The 21,394-nt window shown below is 34.1% G+C and overlaps 1 protein-coding gene across 4 annotated transcripts in view; it reads left to right on the top strand.

The window, feature by feature from the left end:
* HORMAD2 (HORMA domain containing 2) overlaps positions 1 to 21,394 on the top strand; it is a 98,467-nt gene that overhangs the window by 37,670 nt on the left and 39,403 nt on the right. For 3 of the 4 annotated variants that reach the window (XR_013175779.1, XR_013175778.1, XM_077160590.1), the window contains exons 7-10: positions 461 to 487; positions 7,044 to 7,111; positions 10,438 to 10,589; positions 10,765 to 11,018. Coding sequence is in view for 2 of the 4 variants with exons in the window: in XM_077160590.1 (XP_077016705.1) it covers positions 461 to 487; positions 7,044 to 7,111; positions 10,438 to 10,589; positions 10,765 to 11,018 (501 nt within the window). In the remaining 2 variants the exon portion in view is untranslated. The remainder of the gene's footprint in view (positions 1 to 460; positions 488 to 7,043; positions 7,112 to 10,437; positions 10,590 to 10,764; positions 11,019 to 21,394) is intronic. The other variant, XM_077160591.1, reaches the window with a different exon arrangement.

Here is a 21,394-nt window from a genome sequence, read left to right as displayed (position 1 = left end):
CTTAATCTATTGGGTCTTAGGGTTTCATTTTTTAAGTTACTCTACAAACTCATAGCATTTTGTTTCTGAAGTTTAGTGGACTTACCTTGGGCATTACAGATGTTGTGTGTTATTAAGAATAGAAAGAAAATGAGAAGATATTATTGAGAGTCTTAGATAAATGACTTATTTAAAACCATAACAAATTATTTAGAATTTATTTGTATCTCAGCCACAATAGTGGTAAATACTTGGTTATCTATTTCCTTATATTCAGTATTCACAGAATACTAACTATAAAGACTCTCTATGTTCACAAATAAGAGTTTATCTCTTGGTTGAAATAAATACATATAATTCATCACTCAATTAATAGAGCACAAATTGAACTCTTTACATAGAAAATATATTCTGTGAGAAGTAATCTAATAAATTTCAGAAGTTAAATGCTGTTTTTGCTTTTTTTTTTTTTCTTAAACAGCTTTACACAAATCCCAAGGAACCTGAGGTAAGAAGATACACATAGAGTTGGGCAGTATATGTATATTATTTATAAATATTTACCTGAGTGGACACAGCAGGTTATGTTTACTAGCAGAGTAACTCATAGAGACCTCTTTCATTGTTTTATTATAAGTTTGATAAATTCTTGGTAGGGAGATTTTTTTAAACTGAATGATGGAAAAAAGCACTGAGTAGAACTGGGCCTATTCCCTCACATGTTAATATCAATAATCTCTACTTGTATAAAAAAAACACATTTTACTATTTATTACTTATTTGTTTTAGCTGATTCTTAATCCATGCTGTTGTGGTCTTTTAGAAGAATAAATGAGATATGGCATAATTTTAACTTTTTTTTTTTGCCTCCCGAATTCTCTTCTTTTTGACCTGTGCATACATTTTTATAACTTTACCTTTTTATTTTTCTCTCTAGATTTCTTCCCTCTGCTTATTGACTCCTATTCATTTTTGAAGGCTAACTTATTTTTAAAGTCTTCACGATGTCTAGACTACTCTGTCCTAATTTCTCCTTTCTCTAAATTCCTTTTCCAGTAGTACTCCACAATTTAACATTCTCGATTCATGTAGGTTACTTTATCTCCCCAACTAGATCGTGAGTTCCTGAGGACAGGAGTATTATCTTGTTTTCTGTCTCTCAGAGAGACCATCATGGTCCTGGAAACTTAATGTTTACTCATGCTATCATGAATGGTGGCTGTAGCTATGGCACAGAAAAGGAGGGAAGAAAGTCTTCTGCTCTTTCTTCTCATTCTACTCTTTTTGTCTTCCTTCTGGCTGTCTCTCCTTTTTCCTTTTCTCCCTTCCCTTTTTCTTTGCTTTCAGTTTTCCTTCTCTAAGTCTATGTTTTCAGCCTGACCATAGTAATTGTAAATATTGCTTAACCTAACTGGTGGTGTTGAAGACTAAATTAAGCATTTTCAGCCTTTAATAGCCTTTCTTTGTGAGATTACAAATAACTGTTTGAGCAAGGGGAAAGAAAACTAGTGCAAACAGGTGGGTAGCAGTTCCACAATGCCCAAACTAGTTCTACCTCTTTAGCTCTTTTTATTTAGTTTCAAAGTGCTTTTTTTCCATAGGTATGAGGGGAAGTTTTCCAAATCAAAGCCTGCTAGACGGTTAATAAGTTGATCATTTCCTTAATACAGCGTTTATCATATTTTCTTATATATGTAAAACTCCTACTTTGAAACCAGTGATTTTAGGATAGTGAGTGGGAAGACACTGTTAAATGAGTCTTTATTTTTGACACAGGCAATATATATAATATGAATTTAGGGAAAATAAAGCTTATTATATGTTAAGCTCTGAGCTATCATTTATGACCCAGAAAAAATATTTTGAATGTTTATAGATAGTTCCCTATAGTAGTCATCTCTAACTTCTGTGTGTCCATGGCATTCTTTTCATTATGAGAAAATACGATGCTATGTTTGAGGGTATTAGAGAACTCAAAATAATACCAAGCAAATCAACAATAATTGCAGTATAACTACTATTGTAGGATAGCAATGTTCATGGTGCCTAAACATATCCATGAGGTTTTACTTTTATAGTTGTTGTCTGGTACCATGTCAATGATACATCTATTTACTTCCCTGATCTCCTTCTCTTATGTACTCACAGGACACATTCTCACAGATTCAGCATTCTCACATACATGCAATCTTTGTTTTTCTTTTATATGATATTATGCCATGTTTCTTGACTCATAGCCAGAGAAGGGTGTCCTCCCCTAAACAAAATTGCACAAACACTAATAATACTAATATTTAGATGAAGCAAAAATACATTTTACATGTGGACTAAAATTTGCAGCAGTCTTATGAAGAATTTGTCATGGTACAGAAGTCTCTAAATCAAACAAATGTGCTTCCCTACTCCAGAAAGCTGAATGAATGAATATTCAGCCAAGTTAGATTTTGGGGGCATTGTACAAATTGTGGTACTTCTGCACATGAAGTTTTATTCTAGTTGCTCCATCTTATGAAAGAGGTGAACTGATGAAGGGAACAAGTAGTGAAGAGGAATAATATGACTTTTCTATAAGCACACAGTAAAAATATAAGGATTTATCAGTCTGAAGGGTATTAATAAAAGGTGTAAATCAAAATATTAATCGTTAAATGTTTAGATGGCTTAATGCATGATAGACCCACAAAGAATTACTGCATATGAATCTTTTTCGAATAAGATCTAGTTAAATCATAATTATTTAAACAGTGTCTTTTTGATCTGGTCAACACCTACTTTTTTTTTTCCTATTTTGATCATTCTGTTCTACATACATAGTCAGTAATTCACGATATCTTCACATAGTTGCATATTCATCATCATGATCATTTCTTGGAACATTTGCATCTATTCAGAAAAAGAAATAAAATGAAAACAGAAAAAAATTTTACATACCATACCCCTTACCCCTTCCTTTCATTGATCACTAGCATTTCAAACTAAATTTATTTTAACATTTGTTCCCCCTATTATTTATCTTTATTCCATATGTTCTACTCATCTCTTGACAAAGTAGATAAAAAGAGCGTCAGACACAAGGTTTTCACAATCACACAATGACATCGTGAGAGCTATATCATTATACAGTCATCTTCAAGAAACATGGCTACTGGAACACAGCTCTACATTTTCAGGCAGTTCCCTCCAGCCTCTCCACTACATCTTGAATGACAAAGTGATATCTACTTAATGCCTAAGAATAACCTCCAGGATAACCTCTCGACTCTGTTTGGAATCTCTCAGCCATTGCCACTTTGTCTCATTTCACTCTTCCCCATTTTGGTAGAGAAAGTTTTCTCAATCCCTTGATGTTGAGTCTCAGCTCATTCTAGGATTTCTGTCCCACTTTGCCAGGAAGGTCCACACCCCTAGGAGTCATGTCCCACGTAGACAGGGGGAGGGTGGTGAGTTTGCTTGTTGTGTTGGCTGGAGATAGAGGCCACATCTGAGCAACAAAAGAGGTTCTCTTGGGGGTGACTCTTAGGCCTAATTTTAAGTAGGCTTGACCTATCCTTTGTCAACACCTACTTTTAATAGACTGCCTAAGAACTGAACAATAGATAGTTCCATATTTCTAGGCACAATATGCTTTTAAAGACTTTGTTTTAAAATAAATCCTTATATGTTGAAATCCTAACTGAGAATGAATTCTATCTTGGCTGAATATTTTCTCATTCCACAAATACTGGGTTTCTTTTATGTGCCAGGTACTTTTCTTTTCTTTTTATTCTTCTTCTTTTTCTTATTAGAAAAACTGTATGTTTACAGAAAAATCATGCAGAAAATAAAAGTTTCCGAATACCTTCCCCTTTTATCAACACCTTGCATTAGTGTGGTACATTTGTTACAATTGATGAAAGAATATCGTGATTGTACTATTAACTATAGTACATAATTTACATTATGATTCACTGTATTGTATAGTCCTATGGTTATTTTTTTTAATGTTTAAAAAATTGTATTGTAGTAACATATATACACCCTAAAATCTCCCCCCTTTAACCACATTCAAATATATAATTGAGAGCTGTTAATTATATTCACAATGTTGTACTACCATTACCACCCTTTGTTATAAAAAATTTTCCATCACACCAAACAGAAACTCTGTACGATTTAAACATTAACATTCCCATCCCCCTACTCCCTCCTCATTTCTAGTAACCTGTATTCTAGTTTCTGACTCTATGAACTTCCTTATACTAATTATTTTGTATCAGTGAGATCATATAGTATTTGTCCTTTTATGTCTGGCTTATTTCACTCAATGGTAAGTCTTCAAGGTTAATCCTCATTGTCACATATATCAGAGCTTCATTCTTTTTTGTGGCTAAATAATATTCCATTTTATGTATATACCACATTTTGTTTATCTGTTCATCTGTTGGTAGAGACTTGGGTTGGTTCCATCTTTTGACAATTGTGAGTAATGCCACCATGAATATTGGTGTGCAAATATTTGTTCAAGTCTCTGCTTTCAGTTCTTTGGGGCATTTATCTTAGAAGTGAGATTTCTGGATGATATGATAATTCTATACCGACCTTTCTGAGGAACACCAAATATCTTTCGCAGTGGCTGCACCATTTCACATTCCTACCAACACTGAATGAGTGATTATATTTCCCCATATGCCCTCCAACACTTGTTTTTCTTTTTTTTTTAAAGTGGCCATTCTAATGGGTGTGAAATGGTATCTCATTTTGGTTTTTATTTTTATTTCCATGATGACTAATGATGTTGAACATTTTTTCATGTGCTTTTGGGCCATTTGTATATCATCTTTGAAGAAATGTCTATTTAAATCTTTATTTGTTTATTTGTTTATTTATTTATTTTTGCATGGGCAGGCACCAGCAATCAAACCCAGTTCTCTGGCATAGCAGGCGAGAACTCTGCCTCTGAGCCACTGTTGCCCACCCTATTTAAAATTAAAAAAATTTTTTTTGTCTTTTTGTTGTTGAGTGGTAGGATTTATTGTATATATTCTGTATATCCTTATTGAATATGTGATTTCCAAATATGTTCTCCCATTGAGTAGGTTGTCTTTTCACTTTTGTGGTAAAATCCTTTGAGGTACAAAAGTTTTCAAATTTGATAAGATCATTATTTTTTCCTTTGTTGCTTGTACTTTGGGTGTAAAGTGTAAGAAACCATTACCTAACACAAGGTCTTGAAGATGCTTCCCTATATTTTCTTCTAGAGTTTTATAGTTCTGATTCTTATTTTTAGGTCTTTGATTGATTTTGAGTTGATTTATATATATAGTATGAGGTAGGGGGTCCATGTTCATTTTTTTGCGCATGGACATTCAGTTTTCCCAGGACCATTTGTTGAAGAGACTATTCTTTCCCAATTGGGTGGACTTAGCACCCTTGTCAAAATTCTGTTTTCCATAAACATGAGGATTGATTTCTGAGCTCTCATTTTTATTCCATTGGTCTATATGTCTATCCTTGTGCCACTATCATGCAGTTTTGATTACTATGGCTTTATAATAAATTTTGAGATTGGGCAATGTGAATCCTCCAACTTTGTTCTTCATTTTCAAGATGGCTTTGGCTATTTGGGGTCCCTTACCCTTCTATAGAAATTTAATGATTGGCTTTTCCATTTCTGCAAAGAAGGCTGTCAGAGTTTTGATTGGGACTGTGTTGAATCTGTAAATCACTTTGGGTAGAATTAACATTTTAATAATAATTAGTCTTCTGATCCATGAACATAGAATGTCCTTCCATTTATTTAGGTCTTCTTGATTTCTTTTAGCAATGTTTTATAGTTTTCTGTGAAGTCCTTTAAATCCTTGGTTAGATTTATTCTTAGATATTTGATTCTTTTAGTTGCTATTGTAAATGAATTTTTGTCTTGATTTCTTCTTCAGATTGTTCATTACTAGCGTATAAGAAACACTGATTTTCATATGTTGATTTTGTACCCTGCCACTGCTGAATTTATTAGCTTTAGTAGCTTTGTAGTGGATTTTTTAGGATTTCTATATATAGGATCATGTCATCTGCAAATAGGAAAAATTTCACTTCTTTCCTTCGAATTTGGGTGTCTCTTATTTATTTTTCTTGCCTAAGTACTCTGGCAAGAACCTCCATACAATGTTGAATAACAGTGGTGACAGTGGGCAGCCTTGTTTTCTTCCTGATCTTAGAGGGAAAACTTTCATTTTTTAATATTGAATATGAGTTAGCTCTGGATGTTTTATACATCCCCTTTATCATGTATTCCTAGTTTTTAAGAGTTCTTTTTAAAGGGTGCTGGATTTGTCAGATGCCTTTTCTGCATCAATTGAGATGATCATGTGTTTTTTTCCCCTTCATTCTGTTAATGTGGTGTAGTACATTAATTGATTTTCTTATGCTGATCCATTCTTGCATACCTGGGATAAATCTCACTTGGTCATGGTATATAATTATTTTATGTAGTATTTTCAAGGTATAAAAACCCTGGAATGAAAGGTCCCTGGCTCTCTAGATGTTTACATTCTTGTGAGGGAGAATAAACAATAAACAAGTATGTAAAAATTAATAAAACTGACATTTAGTCATGATACTGTGAAGAAAGTAAAAGATAGTGGTGTGCTAGAGAATGTCATGGTGGGGAGTGAAGCTGTATGTTCCAGAAACCCAAGGGCCTTTTCTGTCATGTACACTACTGTGACTCCAGTGCCTGGTACACAGTAGGGGTTCTGTAAATATTTGTTATATGAATGAATGGATTCTCAACTGGTTTCATTCATATTTACCTTTGTCAGGTATGTTGTTTTACTCTGTGCCTTAATTTCTCCAGCTACATGATGGTAATTAGAGTATTTGCTAACTAACTCATTTTTAGCATGAGTAAGAAATTAAGGTATTTTTATATTTGTAAATATTATTCCTGAATAATGTAGTGCTGTGAAACAAGCAGGTATGTAGGAAGTATAGTAGGTATACAATGAAAATATTCCTTACTTATTATCAAATGAAATTCTGGACTTCTTTAAAAATAATTTCTTTTTCTATTCCCTTGCTGTTTCTAGAAAGTGACTGAGATATACCAGTTCAAATTCAAATACACAAAAGAAGGGGCCACTATGGATTTTGACAGGTAGAATCTAATTGTTTAATGAACATGATAAGTTTGTAGGGTTGAGGTAAACGTAAGCTTCTCGAGGCCAGAGGTACATCTCCTACTTCTTTTGTCAGAAGCTGTTATTATAAAAGGGGACTATAATTATTGCTTAAATATCTGAAATCCACAGATGAAGCTGGTGACATCCTTTCCTTCTTTCCTTCTCCTCAAAGGTGGTATTTGTAGGTCTAAGGCAGTTAAATTTAGTGGTTAAGTTCCAACTCCCAATGCAGAAAGACCTAGTTTTGAACCCTGGCTCTATTAATGGTCATATAACTTTGGACAGGTAGCTCAACCTCCCTAAATATGAGTGCTGTCTTTTGCACAGTGGAACTAATAATAATCTATCTACTTTAGGTTATTTTGATTATTAAATTATAATGCAAATGTAAAGTTTTGCCCATCCCTGGTACATAATAAACACTCAATAATGGTACCTAGTGATAGTGATGATGATGGTTAGTCCTTAGTGGCAATGGTGAGTGGCACAACAGTAGAAATTATATTAATAAGGTGGTCTACATGGTATTGAGCCATAGGTTCTTCTATCTATCGACTAACCCAAAGTTTCTCAATTGCTATGCCAAATTATCCCATTAGTGGTCAGTACAGCCAGACAGTACCTAGGGTAGATGAAGCCCCTAGACTATTTGCCTACAGATTCAAGCATTCACACCTCCTTACCCCAGCATGTCATACAATTATCATTTTCTATGTGTATCACTGTGTGGGGAAGACTGGTAGGCACTGCGTTTTCTTACTAAGTTTAAAATTCTGAAGTTTAGATATACTAATAGGTTAAATAGCAAAGACAAGGATATTTGCTTCAAAGGTCCCCAGTGCAGATGGTGACGTTTTATTGAGGATCAATATTTATTCCTCTCCTAGTATCTTTTGTATTCAGTTACCAGGGCAGCCAGAAGGTATAGAGAGCTAAGTACAGCTGATGAGATGGAAGAGAAGTAGATGGGGAAGGGAATACAAGGATAGTTCAGTGGTAGAATTCTTAGTTCAGTGGTAAAATTCTCGCCTGCCATGCAGGAGACCTGGGTTCAATTCCTAGCCCATGCACTTCCTCAAACAAATAAACAAGCAAAGAAAGAAAGAAAAAAAAAAACATAAATTCAAAAAACGGTGCTGCAATAATGGGATACTCACGTGGAAAAATATTGAAATGTGACCCTCACCATACAGCATACAAAAAAAAAAACAAAAAAACAGAAGAAGTAGATGGGGAGGATGACGGTGAAAATCCCTGAGTAGAAAAGGTCCTCAAGTCAGGGAAATGGGTGCCACTGAAAGGAATGGCTAAAGAGAAACATGGTGAAAGACTTCTTTTTACCTGCTATTATGGCTGTCTCACCACCTCTTGTGAGTTTGAGGATTATACTCCAAGATTCACTTCCTTACTTATCTTTTCATTTATAAAACTTATAGACAGTACTAGCCTATAAAGAGGAAGTAAATTCCAGAAAAAAAATTAAGATTAACCATCATTAGGTAATATCTGTAAAAGGTTTGACAGATTATACAGCACTTTTCATATATATGATCTCACTTAAAACAGTTGCCTTTTATTCTCCAAAATTCAAATATAAGTACTGCAGACAGGACTACAACAAGATTGCCTTTTCTTATGAGAACACATCCACCAAGAGATAAACAGTAAAACAAAAAGGGCCAAATCTTTCAGGAGAGAAGGTAATGCATATTGCTACTTTCCTACAAACCAAAAGTTGACGTTTGTTTAAATTATTATTTACACAAAATTACCTTGTCAACTCCCTATGGTAAAGATAATTTTTCTTTTAGAAGAGTGCAAGGAAATCCTGAATATGATTTTTCTGTAGGCTGTATACTGAAGTATACTGAAGGCTCCCCTAGGCAACATGTAATAGCCCTTCACTCTGGTTACCTATGTTTAAAATTGGTTAAAACTAAAACTTTAAGTTGTTCAAAATAGAAAAAGAAGTTAATGTATTCATATAACAAATGCATGTTTTGTGAATTCACACTACTTCCAAAGATCAGTTAGGGGAAAGCCCAACAGTTCAATTTCTTAGGATTATTTTTCAGTATTGAGTACTTACTATGTGCAAGGCATTGTGCAAATTTGTTACTGTCATATTCTTTCCTGGAAATTACTCAAAATGAGATTAATTGGAGAAGAAAACTTTGGAGAGAGTGGTAGGTTTTTTAGAGTTGGAAGGTAAATTAATCCAATTTGTTTATTCATTAGTTAATTGAACAAATGTTAATATTGAGCCTTTACTGTAGCTGGGCACCAAACTAAGTACTGTGGATGATGAAACACGTAACCACTCACAGTCTAATGAAGGACAAACAAGCAGTTATCCTGAGAGAAAAAGTGTGGGGTTTATGAGAGAAGATTTCCTTTACATGAGCTAGGATGAATACAGGAGAATCAGGAAGAGAAGTGGGAAAACACATTCCAAACAAAATAAACAGTATTTGCAATTGTATGATTGAGAGGAAACTGGGATGTAGCTATAGATGAGGGAAGATGGCCAGACTTATCATGAAGGGTGTTGTACACATACTTTCTCAAGTATAATATGAAAGGGGAAAAAGGTAAGAGAAGAATTTTAAGCAGGGATGTGACAAGCAAATTTTCCCTTTCCTATTATTTTGGCTGTGTGAACAAGAAAGAAAGCAGGAAGAATAGCCATTGTGGTAATCCAGGTAACTATTGAGGAGGTGATGTCTTTGAGAGACAGCCAGATGGTAGAAAGGCTCAGAGCTGGTTATTGATTTTATACTTGCAGACTGTAGAAACGTGTGTAAGCTTATCGCAAAAATGAGTCAACTGACTGAGAGTGTCTACTTGACTTGACCAAGGTCATTCAGCGAGTTTAACAGCGGAATTAGGATCAAGCTTTCTAATTCCAAATCCATTATTCTCATTATTATAGCATAAAGTTATTTGTAAATCAAAACTTTTTAAAAATTAGGTCACATTTTAAATGTTTTAGGGAAAATTGCTACTTAAGAAATCGTTCATTATACACATTGCAAAAAGAACAACTGCTCCCGTAATTTACATTCTAAAAATAGTCTCAAACGTATGCTGATGTTTAATTTGTTTATTTGATATGGTCAGAAGTTTTGTTCTGGGCGGGCAATGGTGGCTCAGTGGCAGAGTTCTCACCTGCTGTGCTGAAGACCTGGGTTCAATTCCTGGTGCCTGCCCATGAAAAAAAAAAAAGGTTTTGGTTTTTTTTGGAATAATTGTCAATACTTTATATGACTGAAAAGTATGCTGCTTTTTAATGTGATTACAGCAGCAGTACAAGCTTTGAGAGTGGGACAAACAGTGAAGATATTAAGAAAGCCAGTGTTCTCCTGATCCGTAAATTATATATACTTATGCAGAACCTTGGGCCCCTTCCTAATGATGTTATACTAACCATGAAACTCCACTACTATAATGAGGGTAAGTGGAAACCTCTAGTCAAATTCCTTCTTAAGTGCTAAACTAATATTTTATATAAGTAAAAGGATTTTGCAAGCATTGAAAGAGGTGTCTGTTGCTACATTTGAAAAATTAATCTGACTTGTTCTATTGAAACTCAGTTTCTTTCATGCTTTCTGCCCTTTTCCTTTTGCAGTGACCCCCTATGATTACCAACCCCCTGGTTTTAAAGAAGGGGTGAACTCACACTTCCTGCTGTTTGAGGGGGAGCCCGTCAACCTGCAAGTGGGATTGGTCTCCACTGGCTTTCATAGCATGAAAGTAAAAGTCACGACTGAGGCCACCAGAGTGTCTGATCTGGAGGACAATCTCTTTCAGGAGAACAGCACTACTGAGATCGCCCATCAGGGTCTAGACTGTGATGAGGAAGATGAGGAATGCAACAATCACGTAAGGCAAAGCTTTAGTGATCCTCTCTTGCTTCAGTTGAACACAGTTGACATTTTTCAGCTCCTACACAGGTCATGTCACAATAACAGGTTCTAGTGGAGTGGATCCAGTTATCCAAACTAAAGCAAAACTAGCACGTGGCCTCAAGGAGGTTTTATCTAAAAAAGTATTGTCGTCAAGAGGGAAATATACTTTGCCAAACTAAACTGTCCAGACTATAAGAGGAAAAAAAAGACTTTCCATTATACTTCTAAAATTAAAGGTACCCGTAAGTTTAGAAAAATTGTGGGTTTTCTTTCTTTCGTTTATAGGTAATATGTTTTAGAATTAAAGTAATACTCTAGTTGTATATTCATATTCACCTGAATGTGGGTGGAAGGGGGTGGAGTGAGAAAAAGGTCATAAACTCAAGTCATAGTGCAAGCAAAATGGTAGTTAATTCTTGATGATGTGGAGAGATACAAGCTTTAGGACTAGGTCAGTTAGGAAAACCAAGGGGCTAAAGAGGGTTGGAGCTAGTGGAGCCAAGCAGTCTAGCTCTTAGCCCTTTGCCTTCCCACTTCCTCCAAAGGACACTTGGAGTTAAATAGGGCCCCACATCCACCTTCTTAACTGGCTCTTGCCTGGATAAAAATGTTTACTCTATGGCCAATGTTGTATTAAAACAGTTCTGTGTTGGACAAAAAGAATTTTGGAGTCTTCTGCTTTTGAAATGTCACATATCAGGAGACAGCTTGAGATAGTTTGTGTCCTACTTAAAGATAGATGAATGTGTTAGGTTACTTCTGACAGTTCTTCTTCTTCTAGTGCTTTAATGTTGTGTTATATTTAATACATTGAAAAAGAGATCCTAGTCTTAATTCAATTTAATATAAATACCTAAACAGACAATCGTTTTCATTTTTAGTAAGAATTTTCACAATGCCAGTCAGGATCATGGTTTTTGGTACAACTTTCTTCTCTTGATTTCACTCAAGGAAGATAGAGCTAAAATAGAAAGGTTAAATTAGGAAAAGAAGAGCATATTTCAACTGGGTTTTTATCTTTTAAAAATTTAATTAATTAAGAATTTCTTTCTCTTTTACTAACTGAAATGAAAGCTGGACAGCCTGGGAAGGGACATTTCAATTGATAGATTAAATAAGACATGTGATAAAATTTCCCAAGGGTACATTTAGTTGAAAGTATACATGCAAAGAACTGGACTTTGTGGTAAACTCAGTTGATTCAAGTCCCTTTCTCAACCTTGTAAGAAAATTTAGTTAAGTCTAGTAAAATGTTTACTGACATTTTCCCACCAAACGTTCCTGTTATTATTTTCCTTCATGGAATACACGCACATAACACACACACACAGACTCATCCATACATGTATATAAACATGTATGTACATATGTAGAATCCTTACTTTATGGCTTTTAAAAATTCAAAATTATATTTTGAAATATATCATGCATTCAGCAGAATATATAAATATATACAGTTTTAAAATAACGAGAACATCTATTCAGGTTAAGAAGTAAAACATTGTGACATTTTGCCATATTGATGTTATTGACCATTCTCATAATTTATCTATTCATTCTACTGTTGATGAACATTTGAATAATTTCCATTTGTGAGGGTGCTATTATGAATAGTTCTGCCCTGAAAATTCTGGAACATGTTTATTAGTAAAAATGTATACATTTTTGTTTGGAATATACCTAGGAATAAAATTGTTAGGTCAAAAGGTACACATATATTCAGTTTTAGTAGATACTACAGAACAGTTTGCAAAGAGCTTTTGCTTATTTATACTCCATCAGCAATGTGTAACAATGTATGACTCGTGTTTGCTCCACATCCTTACCAGCCCTTGGCATTTTCCATTTTTTTATTTTAGCCATTCTGGTGGGTGTGTAATGGTATGACAGGGTGGTTTCAATTTGCATTTCCGTGATAACTAAAGAAGATGAACACATTTTCATATGTTTATTGGATGCCCGCTTTAGTGAAGTGTCTAAGTTGTTTGTCCTATTTTTCCTATTGGATGGTCTTTTTTTCTTATTGATTTGTAGTTCTTTATATTTTTTTGTGTGTAAGTCCTTTGTCAGAAATATGGATTGTGAATATTTTCTTCTACTTCATTTATTGTCTTGATATGTTTTGATGAATAACGTTTTTAATTTTAGTTTAGGCCAGTTTGTTGATCTTTTCACCTGTATTTGGCAGTTTGGGGTACTTGCTTAAGAAATTTTTGTCTCCTCTAAAACTTACACAGATTTACTCTTTATGTTTGTTTTTAAAAGGGAGAAATAACTTTGGAAACAAAGATTTCAAATTTATGAAAAATGAATAACTTCATATAAAATAATATGAATATCTGAACTTTCTCTCCCTCAAATCTTTAGGTATTCATCTTTTTGGTATGAAGTTATTCTTGAAAGTCTCATAATTTCAAAAAATCTCTTGTTTCTGTAATTTCCCTGTTTTTATATTTGGTGCTATTTATTTGTGCCCCATTATTTATGTATAATTTTATTTAACCGAAAATTAGTATTTTTATTTTTAAAAAGTCAGTGTTTGGTTTTGTTGCCTTTTTTTTTTGTCATCTATTTCATTGATTTTTTTTTGCTGCCTTCAAATTTTCTCCATCTCCCCCACTCCAGATTGATCTATCCTTCTATATGTCTGTCTTTCTATCATATATTCTATAGGTACTTCAAAGTCAACATCTCCAAATGGAATTTAACTTCAGACCAAACATATTTCTTCCCCTACTGGTTCCTCCAATCAGTTTTCCAGGCAACCTGATCAGAAATAGGTTCGACTTCTATTTTGCCCTCACTTCTCACATCCTTTGGTTGCCATTTCCAATCTGTTCTCCCTTGAAATATTTCTGAAGTCTGTCCCTATTGTCAACTCTGCTGGTTCAGGCTGTCATTGTTGCTCTCTTTGTCAGTGACAGCTGAGTCTTCTAACTGGGTCTCTCTGCTGTCAACTTTGCCTCTTCAAACTGTCTTCCAGACTGCCACCAGAGTGACGGTATTAAAACTTTGATTATCATTTTCAAATATTCCAAGTTGATTTATTTTGTGCATCTTCAGAGAGCACCAGTGGATGAAATTACAGTGGGGGCAGAAGTTGATTTGGGCTCAAGAGAAGGAAGAACATTTTCTTAAATTTAAAAATATAACTGGATATCCATATGCAAAAGAATGAAAGAAGACCCATATCTCACACCCTATACAAAAGTTAACTCAAAATGGATCAAAGATCTAAACATTAGGTCTAAGACCATAAAACAGTTAGAGGAAAATGTAGGGAGATATCTTATAAAACTTACAATTGGAGGCAGTTTTATGGACCTTAAACCTAAAGCAAGAGCACTGAAGAAGGAAATAAATAAATGGGAGCTCCTCAAAATTAAACACTTTTGTGCATCAAAGAACTTCATCAAGAAAGTAGAAAGACAGCCTGCACAATGGGAGACAATATTTGGAAACGACATATCAGATAAAGGTCTAGTATCCAGAATTTATAAAGAGATTGTCCAACTCAACAACAAAAAGACAGCCAACCCAATTACAAAATGGGAAAAAGACTTGAACAGACACCTCTCAGAAGAGGAAATACAAATGGCCAAAAGGCACATGAAGAGATGCTCAATGTCCCTGGCCATTAGAGAAATGCAAATCAAAACCACAATGAGATATCATCTCACACCCACCAGAATGGCCATTATCAACAAAACAGAAAATGACAAGTGCTAGAGAGGATGCGGAGAAAGAGGCACACTTATCCACTGTTGGTGGGAATGTCAAATGGTGCAACCACTGTGGAAGGCAGTTTGGCGGTTCCTCAAAAAGCTGAATATAGAATTGCCATACGACCCAGCAATACCATTGCTAGGTATCTACTCAAAGGACTTAAGGGCAAAGACACAAACGGACATTTGCACACCAGTGTTTATAGCAGCGTTATTTACAATTGCAAAGAGATGGAAACAGCCAAAATGTCCATCAACAGACGAGTGGCTAAACAAACTGTGGTATATACATACGATGGAATATTATGCAGCTTTAAGACAGAATAAACTTATGAAGCATGTAATAACATGGATGGACCTAGAGAACATTATGCTGAGTGAGTCTAGCCAAAAACTAAAGGACAAATACTGTATGGTCCCACTGATGTGAACCGACATTCGAGAATAAACTTGGAATATGTCATTGGTAACAGAGACCAGCAGGAGTTAGAAACAGGGTAAGATAATGGGTAATTGGAGCTGAAGGGATACAGACTGTGCAACAGGACTAGATACAAAAACTCAAAAATGGACAGCACAATAATACCTAATTGTAAAGTAATCATGTTAAAACACTGAATGAAGCTGCATCTGAGCTATAGGTTTTTTTTTTTTGTCTGTTTGTTTGTTTGTGTCTTTTTCTTTTCTTTTTTTTTACTATTATTATTTTTTTTATTTTTTTTTCTATATTAACATTCTATATCTTTTTCTGTTGTTTTGCTAGTTCTTTTCCTAAATCGATGCAAATGTACTAAGAAATGATGATCATGCATCTATGTGATGATGTTAAGAATTACTGATTGCATATGTAGAATGGAATGATTTCTAAATGTTGTGTTAATTTCTTTTTTTCTTTAATTAATAAAAAATATATATAAAAATACATATAAAAATTTAAAAATATATATATTGTAATATTAAAGTAATTTAGAAAGAAATGAAAAAATTCATTGTCCCATCATCCTCTCAATACTGTTTTCATTTTTAAATGTCCCATCCTTTCCAGTCTTTATTCATGGATATACATATTTGTATAATTGTTTTAATCATAGTGTGTATGTAAATTTGTTTTGTTTTTACACTTAACATTAATTTTAAACTATTTGCTACACTAATCTTCATATTTCTCATGTATTTTTATGGTAGCATAAAATTTGCCATTGTAACTATTTTAAATGTATAATTCAGTGGCATTAATTACATTCACAATATTGTGCTACTGTTAACACCATTACCAAACTAGTCCATCACTCAAACCAGAAACTCTGTAGCCATTAAGCAGTAATTCCCATTCCCTTTCCCCTCCTCCACTGGTAATCACCATTCTGATTTCTGCCTCTCTGAATTTGCTTATTCTAGGTATTTCATACAGGTAGAATAACGCAATAGTTGTCTTTTCTGCCTGGCTTATTTCACTTAACGTAATGTTTTCAAGGTTCATCAGTGAAAGCATCAGCATTTTGTTTTTATGGCTGAATGTGTGTCACATTTTGTTTGTCCATTCATTTGTTGATGGATACTTGAGTTGTTTCATCTTTTAGCTATTGTGAATAATACTGCTATGAAAACCATTGTACAAATCATATTTGTAACTTGAATGACTATTTCATTTAGGTACAATACCATTTCTCATTTTCTAAGGCTATATTATCAGGAGTGAAATTTATAGGACCTGAAAGTTTGTATGGCTGTTGAAAGAGTATTACCAAATTATTTTCCAGAAGCTGCCAGGTTTTCTACCTCCTCAGGATGGATTTTCCAACAATGACAGCTACTTAATAAATCTGGCTGTCTTGTTAAAGGGTGAGCTACTTATTGCCAGCTGTATTCATATATAGATATATACTTATGTTCAAGTGTAGATGATTGCCTCTAGGGTAATGCAAAAGAAAATCATGATTTAGGGGAAAGGCTGAACTAGATGACCTCTAAGTTTCCTTCCATGCTAAGATTCTCAAGTACCTAGGTTATTTTTTGAATTCCTATTAAGAGAATAATAGGCACAATGAGAAAACAAAAAAATACACAATATGTAGTTTCTGTCCTTGAGAACTCTAGTTGAAGATTCAACAGCTACCTAACATAATGAAAAATAACACTAAAGAGCATATGAATGATATTAATTAACAATACTTAGCAGTGTTCTCAGGATTTAACATGTATTATCCCATTTAATCTTCTCAGCTATTTTATTAGGTAGGTACTATTATGATCCTAAATTTACAAGTGAGGAAACTGAGACTTAGAGAAATTAGCCCAAGGCTATATACACAGGGCCAGAATTTAAACCAAGGTGGTTGAACTCTAAAGCTTGTACAGTTAGGATACAGATATAAGGATAAATTTGGAGTGTGTAGAAAGGCTTCACAGAGTTTGGTGATTGATGGTCCTAGTTTATTAAGCTATTATAGCTCTTTGGGAATTATTATTTTTGTCATTTCATATGAATCCATATGCTGTAATTTTCAAATTTTCTGAGAGCCTTAAAAGCCTTTGCACCTCAATGTTAGAAAGAGTTGCTATATGCTCTACAGATTTTTTTTCTATGCCTTTCCTTTGTACCTAGGAATCTTGACCCAGAATGTTATATTTTTCTCATCTGTAACACATTCATTTTACTGAAGCATAAGTAATTCATACAAATGATGTTTTCTGAGAATGAGCTAAAGTCAGAGAATATTGTTTTATTAAAAGTGCCACAGGTTTTTCTAAAGAATCAACTCAAAATTTAATTTAATTTATTTAATATGGTTTGCTTTTTAAGCTCATATCCAAACATGCACTCTATATTCCACTATTTTCCAAGTGTAATCCAAAAATGGTTTGCATTTTGCATGGGTTTCTGCATCTCATTTCACTTTAAAAAGAATATTTGTCAGTAGCTATTTCTTTTTCATGAAGTCCGAAAGAGAGTCTAGTTGAATACTCAGTTTCTCATGTGTGGGCTGAAACTCTAAAAGGTTGGATGAAAAAAATTGTTGGGGAGCTGTAAGCAAGAGCTCTCACAGCTCTCACAGGCCTATGGAGATGTTCAGATGATAAGTCAGAGCAGAGAGACCTTGTTGAACACTAGAACTAACAGGGTTATAGCTTAGTGATAGGGTTAAACCAACCCTTTAGAAAGTTTAATAAAGTATAATAAAAATATAGTTTACCTGGGCAATGTTTTTTCTCTGTGAAGCCCATTCTCACTCCTTTGTGCTAACACATTTGGTTAAAGTGCAAATTTTTTTTTGAGAAATTAGACTGTAAGGTACATTGGTGCAAAAGTAAATGGCACCATTTAAGTGTGTACCAGAAAGATATTAGAATTGCTCTGTATTCCAGCCAGTAGATTAAAACAAGTCTTTTCATTCAGAATCTATTTTCTTCCACTAAACTTTGAGCTGAAGTTTTGCATTTTTGAGATAGAGTCTGATGATTTTCATAGCATCATAAAAAAAAAGACTATCTAAGGATAATATTCAGCCTTCAAAACCACACATCATCCTTTGTTCATCATGGGACTATATAGTCCTTTTCACTGAGTTTTTTTTATCAAATGAGAAATTTTTTTCAATTTATTTTTCTGTTTTGTATTACAGAATGTAATTGTTATCCTCTATTAACCATGCAAAGAGGAATGAAAGTTGGTTGAGTTGACTTTCCCATCAGACTTATAACTCATTTTTTTGTATGAATCATTCTACAACTTTTCAGAGAATTATTTCCTTCCTTTTGTGAGTGGGAAGAGCCACACTGATGATCTCTGCATATTTCACTTGCATAAAGAAAAAAAAAGAGTATATTGGTTTATGTTATAGCAGAAGAAAATTTGAACATATTGAATAATTTTAGGTAGGAACACTTTAGATGTGACTATGATTAAATCCTAGCATTAAAAGAAATTACTTTTTAAAAAAATAGAGTAAGATTGAGATTGTTCTGTTTGGTTAAAAAAAAAATGCCCATAATACTATAATGTTATTATACTAAAACCAATGTTAAATTCAGGGTTTTTAAGAATGAAGACTTTATTGAGATGTCATCAGTTGCATGTTGGGGGAAAATTATGATAATGCTAGTTATCTAGAACTATATTCAGTTGGCTGATTTATCTAGTACTGTTATATGTGCTTCTAGTTTTCCATTTGAAGCTGATTTGTCTATTGTTAAATGGATGAAATTACGGTTTGTAACAAATCCAGGCATCATGCAAAAAGTCATTCTTTTAGCATTTACATTAGCATCTTAATATTGAGATCTAAGCCTTCAGAAGACTAGACATTCAGACACGGTAAAGAAGAGCTAGAAACAGAAGTGCTGTATATGCTTTATGGTCCATCACCTCAAATCTCCTTCCTGCATGACAGAAGATTCTTTGTCCTTTAATAGCCAAACCCAGAATAACAAATGTTATAATTAACAGTGCTATTTTGACATTTAAACAAGCCTATGTGAAGCCCATTGAGAAGAAAGTTTAAAATAATAACTTAATAAATCCTAAGTTATCAGCATTTACACAGTCAAAAAATTTATATTGAAGCCTATTATGCTTGAGTCACTGTGCAAAGGTACAGTGTACACAAAGATAAATAGGCCAACTGCCTGACTCAAAATTACTTAGAGGAAGTGAAACAAACAGATATTAAACTGTTGTATAAATAATAATAGCCAGCATTTATTGAAGCCTACAAAGGACTTCATATATACATATGCCCTCAGTTTATCCTAACATCTTTACATAACATTTTATAGCTGAAGAAAGAGAAGTACAGAGACACTAAGTATCCTGTTCAAGATTGTCCAACTAGAAAGCAGCAGAATCAATATTTGAACCGAGGTCTCTGGCTCCAAAGCTCATACTCAATCCATTAAAGCATATTAATGTGAAAAATCCTACAAGAAAGGTAAAAACTCTATCGTAGAATGATCACATTCCAATTTCAACCATGAGGGAGTAACTGATAACAGACTTTACTTCCTGCTGTAAACAACTTAAAACTTGACAATATAAATGAAGCAATTATTTTCAGACATTGGATAACAGGCAGTGTAGGATTGTGATCTTTGGGAGACAAAAAATAAGATGAGCCTTAATATTGTTGGTTCTGCCCAGAGACATTTTCCAGGCCACTGGCAATGTCAGTGGAAGAAGGAAGAAGATAAGTAGGACATAGCAGATTTGCTGAGTTAAGGAAACAGAATTTGGAGTTTGGGGAAGATGAGGCTGAAGGAATTTGGGGGACAGAGTATCAGAGGAGAGGTAATTATACAGAGAAAGAGTTCCAGAAATCAACACTGGGGCTTCCCTGAGTCTAGTTGAATATTCAGCTTCTCATGTGTGGGTTGAAACTCCAAACGGTTGGTTGAAGAAAATTATTAGGGATGTGTAAGCCAAACAATTCCAAGAGCTCTCACAGCTCTCACAGGCCCATGGAGATATTCACATAATGAGTCAGAGTGGAGAGACCTTACTGAACATCGGAACTAACAGGGTTATAGCTTAGTGGTAGGGCAAAACCAACCCTACAGAAAAGACCTCCAGCCTTACTCTAACAAAGCTTAAAAGCAAGCCTGAAGGGATCAAACTGATCCACACAAAGAGTTTATCTACCTGCCCAAACAAAATTCAACACCTCTTAGAGGAAGACAATAAAATCCAAATACTCAACAATGTAGAATTTGTATTGTCAAGAATCCAATAAAAATTCGACATGTAAAGCATCAGGAAAACTGACCAAAAACTGTGGGGAAATCAGTCAATAGAAGTGAACTCAGAATGTTAGCAATGATAAAATTAGCAGATAAGATCTTTTTTAAAAAGAAAAATTATTCTACTACCATATACAGCACCCAACATTTCCCCTTTTAACTGCATTAAAATATATATTCAGAGCTGTTAATTGCATTCACAATGGTGTGCTACCAAAACATTTCCATCGTTCCAAATAGAAACTCTGTACATTTTAAGTTTTAACTCCCTATTCCCATCCCATCCCTTAGTAATCTGTATTCTAGATTCTGACTCTATGAGATGGCCTATTCTAATTATTTCTTATCAATGAGGTCATACAATATTTGGCTTCTTGTGTCTGGTTTAATTCACTCAACAATGTTATTTTCAAAGATCACTCATGATGTCACATGTACCAGAACTTCATTTTTTGTGATGAAATGCTATTCCTTTGTATGTATATACCACATATTGTTTATCCATTCATGTGTAGTTGGGCACTTACATTGTTTCTACTTTTTAGCTATTGTGAATATGCCACTATGAACATCGGTGTATGAATATCTGCTTGAATGCTCATCTTCAGTTCTTTTAGATGTATACTTAGAGGTTGGATTGTGGAGTTACATGGTTAATTTTATACTTAATTTCTGAGGAACCACCAGACTGTTTTCCATAGCAGCTGTACATTTTACATTCCCACCAACAATGTATGAGTGGGTTCCTATTTCTCCTCATCTTTGCCAACAGTTATTTTCCATTTTTGTAATGATAGCCATCCTAGTAGGTATGAAGTGGTATCTCACTGTAGTTTTTATTTGCATTTCGTTAATGGCTGAAGATGTATATCTTTTCTTGTGCTTAGTTGAT

This window comes from Tamandua tetradactyla, chromosome 5 (genome assembly GCF_023851605.1).
Source record: "Tamandua tetradactyla isolate mTamTet1 chromosome 5, mTamTet1.pri, whole genome shotgun sequence".
Taxonomy (NCBI): domain Eukaryota; kingdom Metazoa; phylum Chordata; class Mammalia; order Pilosa; family Myrmecophagidae; genus Tamandua; species Tamandua tetradactyla.
The sequence above is the reverse complement of the archived record's forward strand: the minus strand, read 5'-3'. Positions and strand labels throughout refer to the sequence as shown.